We start from the raw sequence: 18934 nt of genomic DNA on the forward strand, positions 1-18934 counted from the left end.
AAACCCACACTACATCACACTACATGGGGCTGTAAACAAATAACAGTGTACGAGTCATACACAACACCACATCGGACCAGTGGGAGGCAGTGCTGCCCAGCAGGGATCTGGAAAGTCAGCCTTGGCTGGTCGACAGGGCCCACAAGGCAGCTGACGTCACAGGGGCCCTGGACAATAGTGGACCCAACCAAAGCAAGCTTCGAATCAACATGATTTTGAGCAAATGAGGTTATTCTCTCTCTCTCTCTCTCTTGGTGTAAAAGAAAGGAAAAACGAAACTTCATTTAACGAACGGGCAAGGCGTTTCCCTTTTATTTCTTTCTAGTTCGCTTGTCATGCGGATGCGGCGATATCGCTCCGTGCACAATTCGTTATGCCCAGTGGCCCGCCGTCGTAGCGGTTAGTTCCTCGCTGGCGCGTCGCCTAAACCTGGCTCCCGATAGCGCAGCCGGGTCGTTGATGCATTCCTGCTTGCGGACAGCGACTGGCGGGCATAACGTGTTGCAATCTGGCCGCGCAGCTGTGGCTGATGCGGCCAGCACTGGCCAAAAACGCCGCCGTGTCACTCAGGGCCTCGGAGGTGGCCCAAGGACAGCCGCCGCTCGAACAGCCGGTCACTGTTCTCTTGCGCCTCGCGCATCTTCTTCTGGATGTAGTTCGGAATGCCCACCACCAGGAAGATGATCAGGAAACAGCCAAGCCAGATGCCCACTACCTGTGTACAGCGCGCAGCTTGTTTAACTTCCGCAAATTACTGTTCCGTTCAAAGCGTTTCGCCTCCATCGAAACGTAGCCGCCGCGGTCGGGTTCGAGCCCGGGAACTCCGGATCAGTAGCCGAGCGCCCTAACCACTGAGCAACCGCGGCTGGTTCACAAAGTTCAACAAAAATTGTTTTTTTTTGGTCTAGGGTCGCATTTGTTTATGGTTTAAATTGTCACCTTTCGCAGTGTGTGATCGCATCCCTACTAATCGATTGCTAATGCGAAAGCATTTCTTATGAGTGGCGTGTACAGGACCGCCACTCATAAGAAATACTTGAACCCGACCGCGGCGGCTGCGTTTTTATGGAGGCAAAACGCTAAGGCGCCCGTGTGCTGTGCGATGTCAGTGCACTTTAAAGATCCCCAGGTGATCGAAATTATTTTGGAGCCCTCCACTACGGCACCTCCTTCTTCCTCCCTTTCACTCCCTCCTTTATCCCTTCCCTTACGCTGGGGCTCGAACCCAGACCCTCTGTGTGTCAGGCGTGAACGCAATCGCATACGCCATAGAGATGAACCGGCTGTATGAAATTAGTGGGATATAAAATAAACGCATTGTGATGTGTGCGGCGGTAAAGTGCGTAGGGAATGTGTACTGATCGATGTAATACCCCTGCCACACTAGAAAATTTAATCTCATTCGGTCTCTTTCGGTGCTACACGGTCAAAAGTAATGTCATTCAAAAATTATGGCAGTGACGATGAGGGAAAAAAAAGTACAATTCAAACACATAAACGCACATAAAATATGTTTGAAGTTGTTGTGTAGTGTTTTAAAAGCGGGTGAGAACATTTCTGTGCAATATTATAAGCTCAAAACAAACAAAAACCGCCGCGGTGGCTCAGTGGTTAGGGCGCTCGGCTAACGATCCGGAGTTCCCGTGTTCGAACCTGACCGCGGCGGATGCCTTTCGATGGAGGCGAAACGCTAAGGCGCCCGTGTGCTGCGCGATGTCAGTGCACGTTCAGGATCCCCAGGTGGTCGAAATTATTCCGGAGCCCTCCACTACGGCACCTCTTTCTTTCTTTTTTATTTCACTCCCTCCTTTATCCCTTCCCTTACGGCGCGGTTCAGGTGTCCGCCGATATGTGAGACAGGTACTCCGCCATTTCCTTTCCCCAAAAAACCAATTTTCAATTTTTTAAAACAAACAAAATGGCTGACACGGCGGCGCGCGGTGACGCGCGGAGCGTGGAAATGACTTCTAAAAGGTGAAGTGCTCAGTTACATTTTTAAATACTTCCGAGCTAAACGAACATGGGACGCCAACCAGCACGAAACACGCAACCCAAAATGATCGGCGGTCGCGGGGAAGGCGCTGCTTCACGCTCGGCCGCTGCCTTTTGCTGCTGCTGGGACCGAGAGTAACAGCTATCCACGACAGCTTCAAGTGTGAAGAAGTTCGCACCAAAGCTAAAATTTTTTTAGAACTAAATAAATACAATTTTTACTTTGACAGTGTGCACACTATTTTTTCGCGTTGCTTGTTTCTGCTGCGCATATAATGTGTACACATTCGGTTCGACATCGAATGCGAATGAGTTCCCCAAACTCATTGGATGACGACTGTCATTCGAACCTAATGACGTTTGTTCCTTTGTAGCAGTCGATTAATGGCATCAGGTATTAATGTTATTCGATCATTCGTCGGTAACTTGCAGAAAAAGTTGCCGACGTCATCCAAAGGTCACGGGATGAAAAGTTGCCGAGGCCATCCAAAGGTCATGTGATAAGTGTCACATGACAACGATGACTTGCAAAAAATAGTTGCTGGCGTTCGAACGCTCCGTCAATGCAGCGTACTGCAGTTTTTGCAGTATCCGAATACACAGAAACGAATGCATCCACAAGCCGAAAAATTATTCGTAACATTTTTATAGCATTTGTAATGAACCACAACGGGATCGAGCATGCTGGTACCTAAGCTTCGTGCTGCTCGAAAAAAAATAGAGTCCTTGAAAGACCAATTATTGGTCCCTTCATAAACTTCCCAGATGTGCAAATTTTTCTATTTCCTTGCATTCCACCGTTCGCCAATCATTCACTAAAGGTCGAACTGTTCCTTATCGCACGCTGAAATACAGAACAGGCGGTTTCACATTTTAACAGCACCGTCTGCTGCCACTGCTTTGTCCTGCTTGCGATACCAGAAAAAAAAGGGCCTGTTAGTGCTGTGTACCCCACTGGCTCAATTTAGCGTTTATTTCGAGTTTGACTCCGTGTTATTGTGGAATAAAATTATTTCCCATCGGTGCTCTCACAACTTTATTTGCAATATCACCCTGACAGTGTGTGCCCTTTTGTGGCAATGGCAAGAGTAGGCGCCTTGTGTGCGCGCACAGCACTGCTCCTGAAGCCTCATAGTCGTCCGCGTATCGGCTCCTCTCTAAGCAGACCTGGGTGCCAGCCATAAGGACATGGGGTCAGCAGAACGTTGCGGAATGCAGCCGACGAAAAGGATCGCGCATGAGCACGCAGGTGAGTACGCATGTGGCACGTACTCGCCCGGCTAGAGTACGCAGTGCTTCAGGCACCTAGCTCTGTCGCTGCCTGTAGCTCCCGGTATTGCGAGTGCGTCTGTGAACACTATCCTGACCTTGCCAATGGCGGAACACGGGCTCCTCTTAGTGCTGCTCGTGTAGAATTTATCATCAGAACTAGGGAATGATGAGGCGCATTTAAGGAAACGAAAGGCAATTAAAGGCCCTTCCCGTCCGGCCGCTCCGAGTGCAGGCTCGGAGGCGCGCGAGGCCTCATCCAGGCGGCGCAATGGGGTGATGTCTAACCTTGGCCGCTGCGAGGTCGTCTCTCCGGGCCAGCTTGCGGGCTCTGCTGGCGTTCGCCGCTATCACGTTGCCCCAGGAGCTGATGTTGACGGACTGCGCAGCAGCGTAGGTAGCGCTGGTCGCCTCGCTGAGGGCCCCGCCGTTGGCACTCATGTGTACGCCGCCTGAGGCGAAGATGGGCTCCATGGCGCCACCAGCCCAGCGGTTCTGCGCGGGTGCATCGCGCGCCGCGTGGCCTCGCCCGAGCAGGCGTACATTGGGAAGAGGATGAAGACATCCCGGCCGTGGTAATTACATTTGCAACAACAGCCGTCGCTTCAGATGCAGGCAACAACAGGTGCTGTTGTCAGCTGAACGGGCTGGAGGAAGGGAACGCTGAACTCAAGAAACAATATCCCAACCAACACAAAACCTCCTCAAAATCTCCCAAAAATGACTCTTCGGGACGTTTGCAATCTCCCCAGGAAGTGCTCATTTTCCCAAATACATCTAAAAAACATTCCGACAACTAGCAGAGTCCAAAAAGTTGTGCGTCCCACGGAAATCCCAAAAAGGTTAGTGCTCGATTTCTCGGCTCTGGTTCAAAAAAATTATTCCTCCTTTTTCATGCAGCCCTCAGGTATCTAAGAGAACATATGTGACAAATTTCAGGTATATATTTACGTTACCGGTGGTGTAATACACCTGCTCATTCGTGTGATTGCGTGCTGGCTCGGCCGTCCTGCACTTACCAGTTTAGATGAAATGTCCTAGCATTTTACACACAAAGAAAATATGAATTAAAAAAGTCACCCGATCCTGCACATAAAAGAGCACTTAGCAGCGCCATACAGAAGTCATTTCAGCTTACTAGCTGTGCTCTTTACATTTAAATGAATACAAACAGCAGACGCATATGTATGTGCCATTCAATATACAATGTATGTAGCACTACGGCATCAGCATATAATGATGGCCACTTTTTTTCTCTAGTTCTGAGAAATCTGAAAAAAAGAAGAAAAATTTAATGCAGGCTGAAAGTTGATATACCTTGAACAAACATTCTAAGGGCTACAAAAACACATATGCACACGCAAAAGCAAACGCTTGTACAGAGTAACTTGGGTGGCCACAAGAAAAGACGAGATGGGCGTACGCTGCAGGTAAGCTGTTTCAGGTCACGGATTTTTTGTAAGTTGAAACTCCCTCTCGCTTAGAGACTCGAGTGAGCCTCGGAGCAAGCTTCAGAGACGTGATATCAAAACAGAAAAAAAAATTGATAGGTGTAATGATAAGAGACAGGAAGAGGGTAGAATGAGTCAGGGATCAAACACGGGTTAATTAGTCGAAATAAAGAGGAAATGGGCTTGGGCAGGGCATGCAATGCGAAGGCAAGATGACTGCTGGTCCTTAATGGTAACAGAGTGGATTCCGAGGGAAGGGAGGCGTAGCAGGGGGCAGTATAAAGTTAGGTGAGCGCATGAGATGTAGATGTTTGCGGGGATACGGTGGCCGCAGCTGGCAAAGGACAGGGTTAATTGGAAAAAAACATGGGAGAGGTTTTTGCCCTGCAGTGGGCGTAGTCAGGCTGATGATGATGCTGATGTACTATCATTGCTGCCATGTCTGGATGTGCTGCTAGCAATGACTTGTCAAGCACCGGCTGCCATTTAATGTATTCAGGAAGTTTAAAATGCCCGAAGTACGAGCTTTGTTGCGCGATTTGTTCGATTGAAACAGCGGACTCAACCGTCATTTTCTGCGTGATCGCTGCCTGAAAGGTTTCTTCACCTTGCGCAAAAGTTGCTGCAGTGAACCAAGCTTGTAGTTCGTAAAAATATTACGGCGGATTTTTTTTTTTTTTCGGTTTTGTGAAACCACGCAAACGTGCTCTTACATCCATGCTAACCAGCTACTATTCTCCGGCGTGTCCTAAAGCGGAAGCATTGAATTTGAAGCTAAATGTGAAATACGGCTACGATAACTGAGTACAGCACCTATATTCATGTCTCCATCGCGCGCATGTCGCCGCAGTTCTCATTGGCAGACGCAGTCACGCTGCTGCAGTGGAAATTGCCAACAAGACGGTGTATAGTGCACAACTTGGGCATGCAGCAGTTTCCACCTTTTCTTGCCCCATTTCTACGCCCTCTTAAACGAAGCTTTTATTTTCCTAACGCATGCACTTGCAGTCATCATTTCCTTGTGTGATATTGAGGAAAGCTTATTATGGAAACGGCGATCATTTGCGTCAAGGTAGCGGTACTAATTGCCCCCACTTCTTGATGGCTTAAGTCTGTAAAGAAGCGCCCAGGTCCTGTGTCCGTGCTCACGCATATTCTTTCGTGACCCTAGGTGCGCGCATGACTCTGCCGAATTACTGAAAGCTCTATCTTCAGACTGAGAGTGTTGTCTTCAGATTGAGAGCGTTGCGTAATTTGGCCGCTGGAGTGAAGCCGTGTGACGGAAACATAATTAAAATTTTGTATGAACACGCTGCCTATAACGCTCACTGTTTTTTTTTTTGTATCATTTGGAGCAAAATAAAAACAGCCCCAAAATGTTCCGCTTGGAATATCGGTCACGTTTATTTGAAAAAAAAAAGTATGCTGAACCAGCACGGGCTTGGGATAATTCACTGCCTGATGGAAACCTGCCTCTGCAGGTACGCGTCCCTGAGGACCGCGCGGATGCTCTTGCCCGTCTCGGACTTTGGAATGTGGTCCACGAACTCAACTCCTCCGTGCAGGTGTTCGTGGTTGGGTAGCGCCTCTGCCAAGGGGTTAACAAGAGAGAAAGAAACAGAATGAAACAACAATTAGATAGCCACAAGAAAAACTTCCACGTCAAGAAACGAGCTGTTCAACGTTCCTTATTGCTCTTCTGCTTCTACAAGGCAGCCTCTGGCAGCCATGACAGCACCTACACTCTAGAGGCATTGCCAGCACAGCGTGCTCTGTGAACAAACTGTAAGGGGGAAACAGTGCAAGCAGGCAGTGGGAGGTTTACTGTGTATATGTGAAATGCTCCGAGGCCACCGCACCCTTGACCGTACCGGGTGAGGTCGCTGCCGCTCGCCGGTTTCGAGAGAGCGAGGAGGAGTTTTGCTCCTGCTGTCTGCAGTTAATAGCATGGAGGAACCATAACATGACACGAGCAGCAGTAAAGTAGCCGGTTAATAAGGAAGGCACGTCGTCACGCTCTTGCTAACGAGGCTCCGCGTCAGCTCACTAACATCTGTTTTTTTTCTTTAGTACATTTATAATTGCTTATGGGAACAAACAGAATGAATCATACGTGTGGAAAGAAGGCTTGCGGAATTGACAAAGTCTAGAAGAGACCGATAATGAGCTCCCAGTGTCCTCGCAACATACGATATTGCGCTGCCCCACGAGAGACCTGCTGCTGACAACTACCGAGCTATGTTTGGTCGCAGCTTGGTTTTGCCAGCTTTCAGAACACGTGTCGCATAATTGCTCAGCAAGGGCGTTCCACATAGCGACCACGGCTGCGGAAGCTAAAGAATTATATTCATTCGAGAGCGCAATTTGTTGCCACTGAAGTGGCATACAACTCGCGCGACAAAATCGAAGCACCTCGCACACAAGACCGGTTCACGATGGGTCTGCGCCCGCCGCTTCCGCGTACGGCGTACAAAACACTGATCAACGATCTGCCGGTCTAACAGGCGGATAGCTTTACTAATTCTGCCTCTGATTAGCTGGCGCCAGCTGCAGCGTCCATTTCTGTGAGAGCCAGTGGTGATACGAAGTATAGCTTTATTGTGAGGGTCTGTTGAGGACATTATACAAGCAACCAAAAATCTTTGCCAGTCGATGCCACAGGCTCTACTCTGCTGATCTCAAAACTGCGGCACCACGGCTTAAGCCTAGAGGAGCGCAAAGCGCATGTGCCGAACCCCAGCCTCGTTATCGCAAGTGCGCCCACGCGCCGTTCGTAGGAGGCGGCTGCGGCACCCCTTTCCGAGCGCCCCCGACAGCGAAATGAGAAAACTGCGAACTCCTAACCAACCCTTAGGAAGCCGAACGCGATGGCGTTAGAAGTCACTTAGCCCTCCCCCACAACTTCACAAGCACCATTACGCAACGCACACATCCGTCTTGGAGCCCCTTTCTTTTTGCACAATCAGACTGCTGGCACGACTGAGACGCGCTCCTTCGCCGCTACTGTACCCCCACAGCCACGTCACGCACCTTGTTACATGACTCGACGCAGGTACCTACCACAGAACAGTGGAAACTTTCCCCACGCTCTGACTGCTGCGCAGCTGCCACCGAGCTCATCCGCCATCCACCTTGACATCTGGTGAGCGGCGTCTCCCTCTCATTGGTTGATTGCGGTGTGACGTCACGACCACTGCCGACCAATCCTGAATTAGTGTGACAACGTGCACGGTTTTTTCTCCGAACGTCCGCGCTAACGCTATCGCGTTAAACTACTCTTCGAACTGCTTAATTAGCTTGAAGCAGAAGCAATGACAGCGCCATCCTGTAGCCTAGTGCCCTCCGTCTACGGGCATGGAAGCCTCGGAATTTATGAAAAATGCAGTCCATATATGAATGGCGCACAGAGCCGCCTTTGTCCTAAATGGGCTGTCACTTAAGTAGCGGTATGCCTGAAATGTTAAAGAGCGCCGCTTCACGGATATCCTCCAGCGAGACTTATTTATTGCTTTTGTTAGAAGCTGAGGTATCTGTAGCAAAATTTGAATTTCAGCGTCTTCGCGCCTTTCCTTCGCTCACTGTTTGCACGAAAGGTTGGCGCTCATCCGCCGCCCTACCCACTCGGCCACGCCGCCGGCTGCCGGCGGGAGCGGAAATTCCCCGGGGGACGGAGCTTCCTGACTCGCCGGAGTGATGCGGCTGACTGGCAGCGGCCATGGCACCTGCGTGACGTCTGAAAGAATCTATAGCCATCTCTTGACCGACACACGCAGGGGCGTCAAATGGAGGAGGGCGCGAGTATGAAAAAGCCTACGGAAAGGGCTCGCCAACTTCTGCGCACGATTGTGAGTTCTTTGCTGCATCAAAAAGTGTATTATTTTATCTTTATGTACTCTTTTCAAAAAGTGTTTCAGTGCCCCTATAAGCATCAACTGTAAAAGAAAACTTTGTCGACTGGGAAAGTTGAAAATTGCTGCTGACGAAGTTTCCTGTTTGCGCAAGTTCTATCGCGCCTCTAATACGCAAATCTCAGCTGACTTTTAATATTTCAGTGTTAAGCCTCAACCAATTATTAATTCTTTCGTGGGCGGCTTCAAAGGAGAGAGTCGAAAATCCAACAGAAATGTGGAACGTGAGGAAATTTTTATATGGTGCCATTTATTGAACACTATACGATGTCTCTACTTAGAATTAGTTGTCGATGCACTTGTTGCCTACTTTGTGTGTGTGCGCGCGCGCGCGTGCGTGCGTGCGTGTGTGTGTGTGTGTGTGTGTGTGTGTGTGTGTGTGTGTGTGTGTGTGTGTGTGTGTGTGTGTGTGTGTGTGTGTGTGTGTGTGTGTGTGTGTGTGTGTGTGTGTGTGTGTGTGTGTGTGTGTGTGTGTGTGTGTGTGTGTGTGTGTGTGTGTGTGTGTGTGTGTGTGTGTGTGTGTGTGTGTGTGTGTGTGTGCGTGCGTGCGTGCGTGCGTGCGTGCGTGCGTGTCGCCAAAATAGCCGTTAGTAAACTGCACGTGACAAAGTGAAGAAAGTTGGATTCCAGATAATTTTAGTTCATGTCTGCCAATCTAACAAAAAGCGTAAAAGAAAAGACACCAAAAAGGCCTGTCTTTTTCATATTACTCAGAGGCAAATCGACAGAATACGGACGAAGAAGTATGTAGATGAGGAGGAGGAAAATGAAATGAGCAAATGTAGTAGACAGGGGCGACTGCGGAGTATAATAGGCTGGCCTGTGCAACACCACCATCTAGTTTCTCGAAAACGAATATGACATAGGCCTAGGTAGGTGCAGTCGCGCTCGGTATGGCTTGCAACACATCGGCGGTGACCACATTGCGGTTCGCACTTTATTGGAAAAGGATGCGCCGGATTCACAGCACCAAACATGGGAGTACACTGCAGGGAACCACGCTGTTTCGAGGAACAGTCAAGTACAAAGTTACAGGATTGCACTCAAGACTGCTTGTGAGCGCAAATTCGAAAGCCTTTCTCTGTCCTTTCTCCCTCAATTTTTCATTTTAATTTAGTTTCTGTAATTTTTGCTCTTTTTCCTGTTTTATTTTTATTTCTTTTTATTATTTTTATTCTTTATTCAACATAGTTTTGTTTTTAACATTTTGTGTATATATTTTTATTTATTTTGGTATTTTGTTTTAATTTCTGTTTTTTTATTTCATTACATATACGTTGCTTAATCAACTTTTACATTTTTTTTAATTACCAAACAACTTATGATTGACAGTTCGTGCGTACAACTTCCGTTTGCAATTTCCGTCCACGCCAATCATGAGCCAAGAAAGGCTTACGCCTTAAAACATTTCAACAGCGTCAGCCTGGCACTACTTCCTGAATGGAGCATAGACAACGTCACGTAATGCAAGTCATGCTGAGGGACAGAGTAAATCAGCATCGGCCGAAGAGAGAAGACGTAGTGCATGTGCGTGTGCGTGTGGGAGATGAAAGATGACATAGGGTTCACGCGGCTGTGACACATTCCACCGACGACTGCACGATGAGTGAAATTATTGCAGCCTGGATTCAGACTGTGCCGTTATTGTCGTACACACGTAAGCATTTCATTCATAAGGCTACATTCTCCATCCCCACCTTCCAACCTCGTGATTAACCTTTCGTTTTCTTGTGCGCACTGATTACCTGCAAGTTTGTTTCACCTGTTACGTGTTCTTAGTGCAGTGAAGAAAGCTTGCGGTTAACGGTGCAGAAAGCCCCTTTCTAGATTCTCCCACAATAAATTTGTTACCCACCTACCCGAAGTCGGAAGGGAAGGTATGGGATGAACGCGAAGTTGAAAATCATTTTGCCAGGGTTGGATTCTCTTTTTTTGCACAACCCGAAAGCATTTGCTTGTTCAACCTCAGTATCAAACGCTTTCTTATTGGCGCGTTTTCGTCGTGTACAGTCATGAGTAATATGAGAGAAAAAGCTTTTTGCACAAAATTGTGAAATTTTCTGGTTATTTAATAAATTTGAGAATGACTTTTTCATATTATACTCCAAGAGAAAAGCTACTTAAAAATAGAAATAATCGTGGTTGTCCCACATAATAATGGAGTAATCAATAAACGGATGCTCAAACTTTGTTCGCTCTCATATTTCCCATGACTGTACTTGACACCAAAGCGGCAAGCTCGATACAACGAGTAAGCACACAGATGGTGTTTGTGTTCCGTCAAGGAATGCGGCCGCCGCAACTCATCTGTTAACGAGACTACAATATGGATTAACGTTGACCTCTGCAGCCAGCAAGCCCGTGTTCATTCTCTTTTATCCACATTGGTCGCACTGGGAGGCGCAAACGCTGCTCAACGAACTTTACCAAAACACGCCCGACGCGCATGGTGAGCGTGACTGTGCAGAGAGCACAAGTTGCAGGAACGCCATCATCGCTGTTTTTGCAAATGAAGCGGATGCGACTAAACTGAACAGTTGAACTAGCCAAGCGGTAATGCGACCAGGAGAGGACTTTCTCCTGCACCGTAATGACGAGCGCGACCAGAGGGCGTCAAAGGGGTCCCGGGATCTGAGTTTTCCTGCGTAAAAACTGGTTAGCTGCTTTAAGCAATGCTTGTACAAGTGTGACGAGAAGCAATCGTTGGGGAGGCCATCCCGCGTGGAATTGCACATGCGCACGTGCGCACAAAATACACGTGCGCGCCCTCCCTCGCCCCAGTCCGCACCAGCCACCGTTCGTCGCAGCCTCTCCCTGGTGTCCTCGTCAGGGGCCCGGCCTTGGCTCAGCACGACGAAGGCCCGCACGGCTTCGCCGAACTGCTCGTGCGGCACGCCGGCAACGAGCGCCTCACACACGGCCGGGTCCTGCAGCAGCAGCCGCTCGATCTCAGCCGGCTCGATCTGCAGGTCCATGCACTTGATGAGCTCCTTGAGGCGGCCCGTCACGTACAGGTCTCCTCGCTCGTCGTAGAAACCCACGTCGCCTGCAACACAGCCCGGCCACTGCACGCACTGTAGGGCCCCCTGGCCGCCCGCGCTGAGCCCTGGCTACAATTATCGGCGGTTCTCAGAGAAGAAAAGAAAAGCTTCGCTCCATGGACGCGATCCTTGAGCGGACATTGCTGTGCGTGCGCACACAAGAGATGTGCACTCACACCTCTCGTTGAAAGTTGGCCGAAAAATCTCTTATTCATTGTATTTTCGCCCTTCTGGTGTTTTCATGTTTCTCTTATTGCATCTGCCGTCCTATTTCGGAACGAGCCGCCGCGGTGGCCCAGTGGCTACAGCATTCTGCTATTCGGCGTGCCAGGTAGCGGGTTCTAATCCGGCCATGTGTCCCCGTTTCAATGCAGGCGAATAATAATTTAAAAAAAAACGCCTGTGTGTTCAGACTGAGGGTGGTCGAAATTAATCCGGAGCGCTTCACCACGGCGTCCCTCATAGCCCGAAGTGCAGCTTAAGTAAAGTGCACTTAAGCACATTGCAGAGCGCTGGAACGCTGTGCTGCACACAAAAGAGAAATCAGACTGTAGCTGGTCGTCTGTAAACGCTGTCTTGAGAACCTGACGTCTGCAGCCTGCCATCGCTTTGTTTGCCGAGCAGTGCGCCTTTTGAGAGCTTTTGAACGTAAAAAAAAGAAATTTGCTGTTATATCCGGCACACGCACAAAAAAAGGACACTGCAGTCTATTATGTATATAGCCAGCACATACTATATCGTAGGCTAGAAGCGTTCCATGCCCAACAATTTTGGACAAAAGAAATTTTGAAAGGGAAATGGTTTATGAACGCAATTCTTTCATGCATTGTAAGATTGCACTATAACAATCAATATATCTGCAGATCTCTCGTCGGCAGGCTTGCATTTGTTTTTGCTATTAATGTTTTTGCTATCGTCAAAAGCGTTGCCCTTTGGTTTTCTATAGCAGCCTTAACTGCTCGATGCGAGTGATGGAAACACTATAAAATGAAGATTTTGTTACATATCGGAAGAGTGGAGTATTGCCTTAAGTATTTCTATACCCATATCTTAGTTTCCCAATATACACAATTTTTGTCCAAGAATATTGTTCGTGAAAAGGTTGAAACCCCATTCCATGACTGCCAGCTACTATCATTTGGTCAGTACCAGTTTGAACGAAGCCTTCGTCGTCGTACACCTCTGCCGTCTCCCGTGCCTTGTTCACATAGCCCATGAAAGTGAACGGCGCCTTGACGCATATTTCGCCTTTCTCTCCCGGACCAAGCTTCCTGCCCGTCTTGGAGTCGACCACCTTTGCGTGCAAGAAAGAAATAAGCCCCCAGTGAGGTCCCAGCTCGGAAAGGCGCACGAGCACTTTTTGAGGGATATCGTCTAGAAGGAGTCTCGCCAATCGTTAAAAACCTCGGTGTATTACAAAACTTCGTGCTCGGCTGGTGTTGGGTATTTTAGCCACAACCTTGCTACCTCCGGTCGCTCAGGCACACATGCCAAAGCAAAACTAAGCGGTGGGCGTGACACTCCACTGCAGCTCGGTTATACAAAATTCATTCCATTGTTACAAAAAAGATAGAAAGGAAGGGAAAAGGCGGGCAGATTAACCGGAAGAGTGTTCCGGTCGGACACCTTCCACGGGGAAATGGAAAGAGGGATGAAGTAAGGGCAGATCATGCTGCATAGCTAACGAGAACTCATAAAGAACTCATGCACACCTACATGTGTGCATGAGTTCTTTATGAGTTCTCGTTAGCTGAATGGCCTTACTTTAACTTGCACCATTGGAACCGGTTTGCCAACGCTGCCGAAGCCGCAGTCCTTCAGACCCGTAGACGTGACGCTGCCGCACGTTTCCGTAAGGCCGTATCCTTTATGCGAAACGGAAAACACGTGTTACAAACCGGTTATCAACATAAATGCTGCACAATGGAACGCTCTTTATTTGCTATCGCTTGCTATTCATAGGAAGATAACATCTCCTTGGGACACTCTGCTCAAGTGTACGCCGCATTATTGTCAGCTTTAGGGCTCACCTTGCGATATAAACTTGAAGCTGAACTTGACTTGCGCCTCCTTTAGCAACGCGGCGGGAGCAGTGCTTCCACCAATGAACACTTTGTCGACGCTTTCGAAAGCATCTGTTGGCGCGTTGTCGATTAAACTTTTCAGGTAGGATGGATATATCATGATGGTTGTAACCTGAAACGAGAATTAGTCGCCGTCACTTATCGACAAACGAACGGCCACAGTCAACTCAAAAACAAAGTGGTTTATGGGGATTTAACATCCCAAAGCGACTCAGGCTATGAGAGGCTCAAAAACAGTGAGTACTCCTCTTGCTGGGCGCCGCGACGCCCTGTGGCAATGTCTGCCGCACGTAAGAGAGCCCGAGCAGAAAAATTACATCTCCTATAAGACGCGATTTTGGTCGAGTTCACCCGCGCCCACCCGTGTGTAAAGCAAATGCCGCCTAACCGCACTCAAGATGAAAGCAACCGCTGCCTTCGCCTTACGCTCTTGTCCGAACGCGTCGTCATTTGTATCGTCCTCGTTTTTCTGCGCTGTTTTACAAACATTGCAAGGTTTGTTTGTTTGTTTGTTTGTTTGTTGTGTTGGGTTTTATGGCACATAGGAAACATTGCAAGGACCTGAAGTATTTTATAAATAAATAAAGCTAACTCACCCAGCCTTCTGTTAATAGAAGCTACGGAAACACATATTCAAACGCCTGTGCCACTAAAAAAGCGCATACTGGATCCCTTTCACTGTTCTTCGCAGCAGCTTCAAGCTCTGAAATTTTTGTTCCACTATCTTTAAGATATTGACATCCTTGAAAAGGTTTAGGCTCTTTCAACTAACATTTTTCTTGGAACTTAAGGTCGCTATAATATTTTGCCCTTTCTTAATTCTTTTTCAGGTTCCCTGTCCCTCACGTCCCAGTCCCGTCTCACGCAAAGCAGGGCGTTGCACATCACTTTATTGGGAACTGAGCAAAGACGTGCACATGTGTATGCGCTTCGTGTTCACGAGTATGATCTTGGACATCTACTAGGCTTGTGCAGCCACGCTGAATTTGAACATGAACGTGGCACCAATCAAGGGTTGATGCCAGAGTTGCCTCTCACACCAGCGCTATCCCAAAAACGCCTCCTCAAAGAGAAACAGCAAGGTGTGGTATACAAGATTCTCTACGCTGTATCTACCGTCTAGTACATCGGCGGGACACTTCAACAACACAAAAACGACGTTCGGAGAATGGACAGTCGACCCCATCCTTGTGTAAAGAAAATAACTTGGGACATGGCGCTCTTTCGCTCAAGCTGTCCTTGCGCCATAAAAATCTATCATCATCAGCGAATCGCCGCTCATCCAGAACACACAATGCAACTTGAACAGTAGGCGCCTGGGATCTCTGCTTTCCGCCTGCGATATGGATGGTCCCCGTCACGTGACCACGAAGTCTGCTGCCTGCTGGGTGCTGATTATTTAGTCGCCCCTGAAGAAGGACCGATCTGACCCCGAAACATTAGGATTTCATTTTAAAAGCCCTTGGTTGATGCCAGATTTTTCTCTATCAACAACACTGTAGGTTTCTGGGCCAGTTTAACTGTCACTGAAATGACGCAAAGAGACCGCAGAGTGACCGAAACGTAAAGACCAAACGCAGAGACCGAAACTAACTAAATGAAATTCAAGTATTACTATGGATTTACGGAAATTATTTATTATTGGTGCAATGTTATTTGTTTTCACGCTGGCCAGACAACCAGATGACACCATTCCAGCCGCAGCAACAAAATCAGCTGTATTAATTACTGTTGTGTACTGCATAGCATCGAAAGGCGTGTATTTTTTTAAAATGACGAACAAAGAATCTCACTGGATTGTTCACCGTAGCAACACTCTCGAAGAAAGCGACCATTGTGTGTCAGTGAATCGCATACAGCGGAAGTGCGGCCGCAGGCCCTTCAAGCCCGCCTTCGAGGAGCGCTTGTAAACGCTGATATGGTCCGCAACGGGCGATGCTGTGCGTTGTCCACAGACGTCTCTACAACGCACGGGGACGCCTACGGGTAGCAACAGAGCGGCGTTACGACGTATGTCCACGTTTTCTTTTTCAAGTCCTCAGTTAATAGTCGGATTAACCACGTTATCGTTCAGCGGCTGCGCACGGGTATTTTTTTTCTCTCGATACCATGGCATGCTTCTGCAGCGAAGCGACTGTATCCAACACGAAGAGATTCATTTCAGTCGCGATCTATGTTTTGAAAAGGATTCCTCGCGGACTTTTGGCCCTCGCAGCATTTGCTTAAGACTTTCACCCTGTGCTTGCGAACGGCCGGCACCAGCAGGGCCTGGTCGAAGGAAGGCAGCAGAAGGAGCGGGACGCCCATCGCCAGGCAACCGCAGCACAGCCAGAGGCCACTGATGTGCGACAACGGGGCCGCGCACAACACCAGGTCATCTGGTCCCAGCTGGTTGGCTGCCAGCTCTCTGCGTATAGCGAGCGCCTTGTGTCGGTGAATATACCCCAGCGGATGCCTGCAAAGTTTGAATGTCAAATGCAGGTCACAGAACACTCGTTGGAGCGACGAACAGGCGTTCGCTTCCAACACGTCCTTCAAGGGCTGGGAAAGTGAGAAAAAGATGAACCTCTCGTCGCAGCCCACGTGTGGGCAACCATTCAGAGAGCGCAACGTGTGCCGCGAGTTCATTGTACAAACGACAGGACGGCGTATGCCATCGGCCCAGAAGACTTCTATAGTGACTGCAGACATCGCGTTGACGCGTCGGCGGGGATGCATGTGCTGAAATAACTCGCAAACTGCGTGAGAACGGTCGAGAAAGCCCCGTCTTTATTAACGCATGTGTAGCTTGAGCCTGTTACCGCGACAGAAAAGAGGGCGACGGGAGACTCGCAGCTTGTGGGCTTCTCACCGTGATAATGACCAGGGCTACCGGTGTGCACGCACCTGGTAGAGAGCAGTTGGGCGATCCATTGGCGGTGTGAGATGGCCACCCGCTTGGCGACGCCCGTGGTGCCGCTCGAGTAAAAGGCACCCATCATGGAGTTGGGGTCGGCTCCTCGCGGCACACAGAATTCTCCCGTCTGGCCGGACTGCAGCAGCTCCGAAAAGCTCACCAAGCCTTCCGCCTCCCCGAAGATAATGACATTCTGTAGAGGTGGGTAGACAGACCGCGGCTGTCAGGCCTTAAGCCGAGCAGCGCACCCATCTCCGAAGCTGCCGACTTATAAGAGGCTGGTTCTTGTTCTTTTTTTTTTTGTGCGCGACCACTCCATACCTCTTTGCATTGTATACTGTACGCAGATCTCCCGATGTTTTTTTGCGCAAACAATATCATGCAGATCGCCCTTGAAACAGTCCGCGTAGCCTTATAAGGTGGTCTCAAAATATGCATGACGTTACGGGTATCATTTCTGATTGCACGTGACCAGGGTGCCCTTTTAACCGCACTCGCATGGCGGAAGACAAAACAAAAGGTTAACGAATGAGTGAAGACAATACATTACAGTCGCTCAGCGCAGCTGTTAAGCGCCCATTCCCTGTCTTTGGGAGCGCTAGCTTTACCTGCAAGAGGATGAGGAGGAAAGGCCAAAGGAGGAGGGCGTGGAGCGCGTTCGAACGCACTGCCCGCTCGTAGGTCACGTGACTACTCGACGCATCTGATTGGTTCATCTGCGTGCTCCCAAGTTGGCAGCATTGATGCCAGGATGGCGCAGCACATGCAACTGCTGCGCTGAGCGGGACAGAGGGGAGTCCCCTTTCGGCGACTCCTGCCCCTTCTGTCCCGCTCCTGTCTGCGAGGCAGACACTAAACACTGATTTTGGATCTGCCCCTCTTTGCGTGCTATCCGGCAGAAACACCTTCTCCGGTGCGGACTGCCCCCAGGCCGTCCACCGGATGTAGAAGAATGGAGTTTTGGGTCACACCACCGGACGTTACTGGAATTCCTTCGAGAGTCCAGTGTGCATCTATATTTGTATTTAATACTTTGTGCCAGCAGGCATACTGTCGCAATGAAACAACTTCGCTGATCAAATGCATTAATGAGAAAGCATAATCGTAGATAATTTTTAAAGACTTTCTTAATTATTGCTTTTTTTAACAGTAGCATAAGCCATCATGCAGTAAAGCCTGGCCTCAAAACAGCGTTGTTTTTTTATACGCGTTCGAAAAAATAATAGTGGCTTCAGCAATACTCGTTCTTGGGCTGGTCAGTTCATTTTGTAACGGCAGAAAACAAATATTCAGAGATACGATGACAGCTTGAGACATATAAGGGACTGCTAACGCTGACAGGCGCTGACAGCGCCTTGTCTGCCGCAAGCTTCCGTAGCGTCACTGCGCTTTTCGTTTATCGTATACGTTAAATAATTGTGGCTGCGCTCTGCGATTGCTATCACTGTACTTGGTTATTCGTTGCACAGCACTGATCTGTTTCAACTTGCCAAGTAATAAGTCGTTTTTTTTTAGTGCGCTGGCACTTATGGCGGCCGCTCCACGCATTTACCGTTGTGTGTTTGTCTGTTCGTCTGAAGCCGGTTTTTCGGCAGGCTGCTCATGACAGGCTAGTCGGGAAGAGCAACCTGTGTCGCAACCCAACCCAAGCAGCCCAAGTCCCCCCGATGGCAGCACCTGCCATTGAAGGGCAATGGCGCATCGCTTGTCCGCTGCACCACTCACCAGGAGTGGTAGGAATATTTGCAGATATCTATGAACGGAGAGAATGGCCAATTACGCATATATGTACATTAACAAATTATCGCTATCAGAACAACTGCCATCCGCGGAACGCTGGATCTGATCGACCATCATATTTTTCTTCTGTATTGCGCTGAATCAGCACGAAAAGCGCGAACCTTATCTTCGTAATAAATTAGTGCACCATATTGTCTGTCTTACCTTTACTGAGGGTACAAGGTCGAGCATTCCTTTGCACTTGTTCGAAGTGGCAGCATCACAAAAGATGAGGGTGGGACACGTTTCTTGTATCTGTTTTCGGAACTCTCCTTGAAAGAATGAGTTGACAATGATGCTTCAGGCACAAGTAACGTGTATCGAAAATAAACTTTCCGACACAACCTAAACGAGAAAATATATTGAGAGGCGCACACACGACAAAGAAAACAAAATTATTCATGTTCTTTTTAGATTTTTGAAAAGGGCAGGCATTCTACTACCACTTGACCAAATCTGCCCGCTGTTGGTTTTTTATTTATTATTATTATTTATTTAAGCATACTGTAAGCCT

General features: G+C 48.7%; 2 protein-coding genes across 2 annotated transcripts; both read right to left on the reverse strand.

Annotated features, from left to right (window-relative positions):
* Positions 1-310: 310 nt before the first annotated feature.
* On the reverse strand, positions 311-3788 carry LOC144093616 (uncharacterized). Its single transcript, XM_077627187.1, has 2 exons — positions 3550-3788; positions 311-715 (listed from the first exon to the last, which is right to left on the reverse strand). Exons 1-2 carry the CDS (start codon positions 3733-3735, stop codon positions 563-565), a joined length of 339 nt encoding a protein of 112 aa, XP_077483313.1. The 5' UTR covers positions 3736-3788; the 3' UTR covers positions 311-562.
* Positions 3789-6116: 2328 nt separating this feature from the next.
* LOC144114867 (luciferin 4-monooxygenase-like) lies at positions 6117-17357 on the reverse strand. The gene is made up of 8 exons (XM_077648871.1): positions 17250-17357; positions 16632-16834; positions 15981-16152; positions 13692-13857; positions 13426-13526; positions 12811-12955; positions 11409-11666; positions 6117-6300 (listed from the first exon to the last, which is right to left on the reverse strand). The coding sequence occupies exons 1-8, from the start codon at positions 17355-17357 to the stop codon at positions 6164-6166; spliced, it is 1290 nt and encodes a 429-aa protein (XP_077504997.1). The 3' UTR covers positions 6117-6163.
* Between the last annotated feature and the right edge of the window lie 1577 nt (positions 17358-18934).

This window comes from Amblyomma americanum, chromosome 1, assembly GCF_052857255.1.
Source record: "Amblyomma americanum isolate KBUSLIRL-KWMA chromosome 1, ASM5285725v1, whole genome shotgun sequence".
Taxonomy (NCBI): Eukaryota; Metazoa; Arthropoda; class Arachnida; order Ixodida; family Ixodidae; genus Amblyomma; species Amblyomma americanum.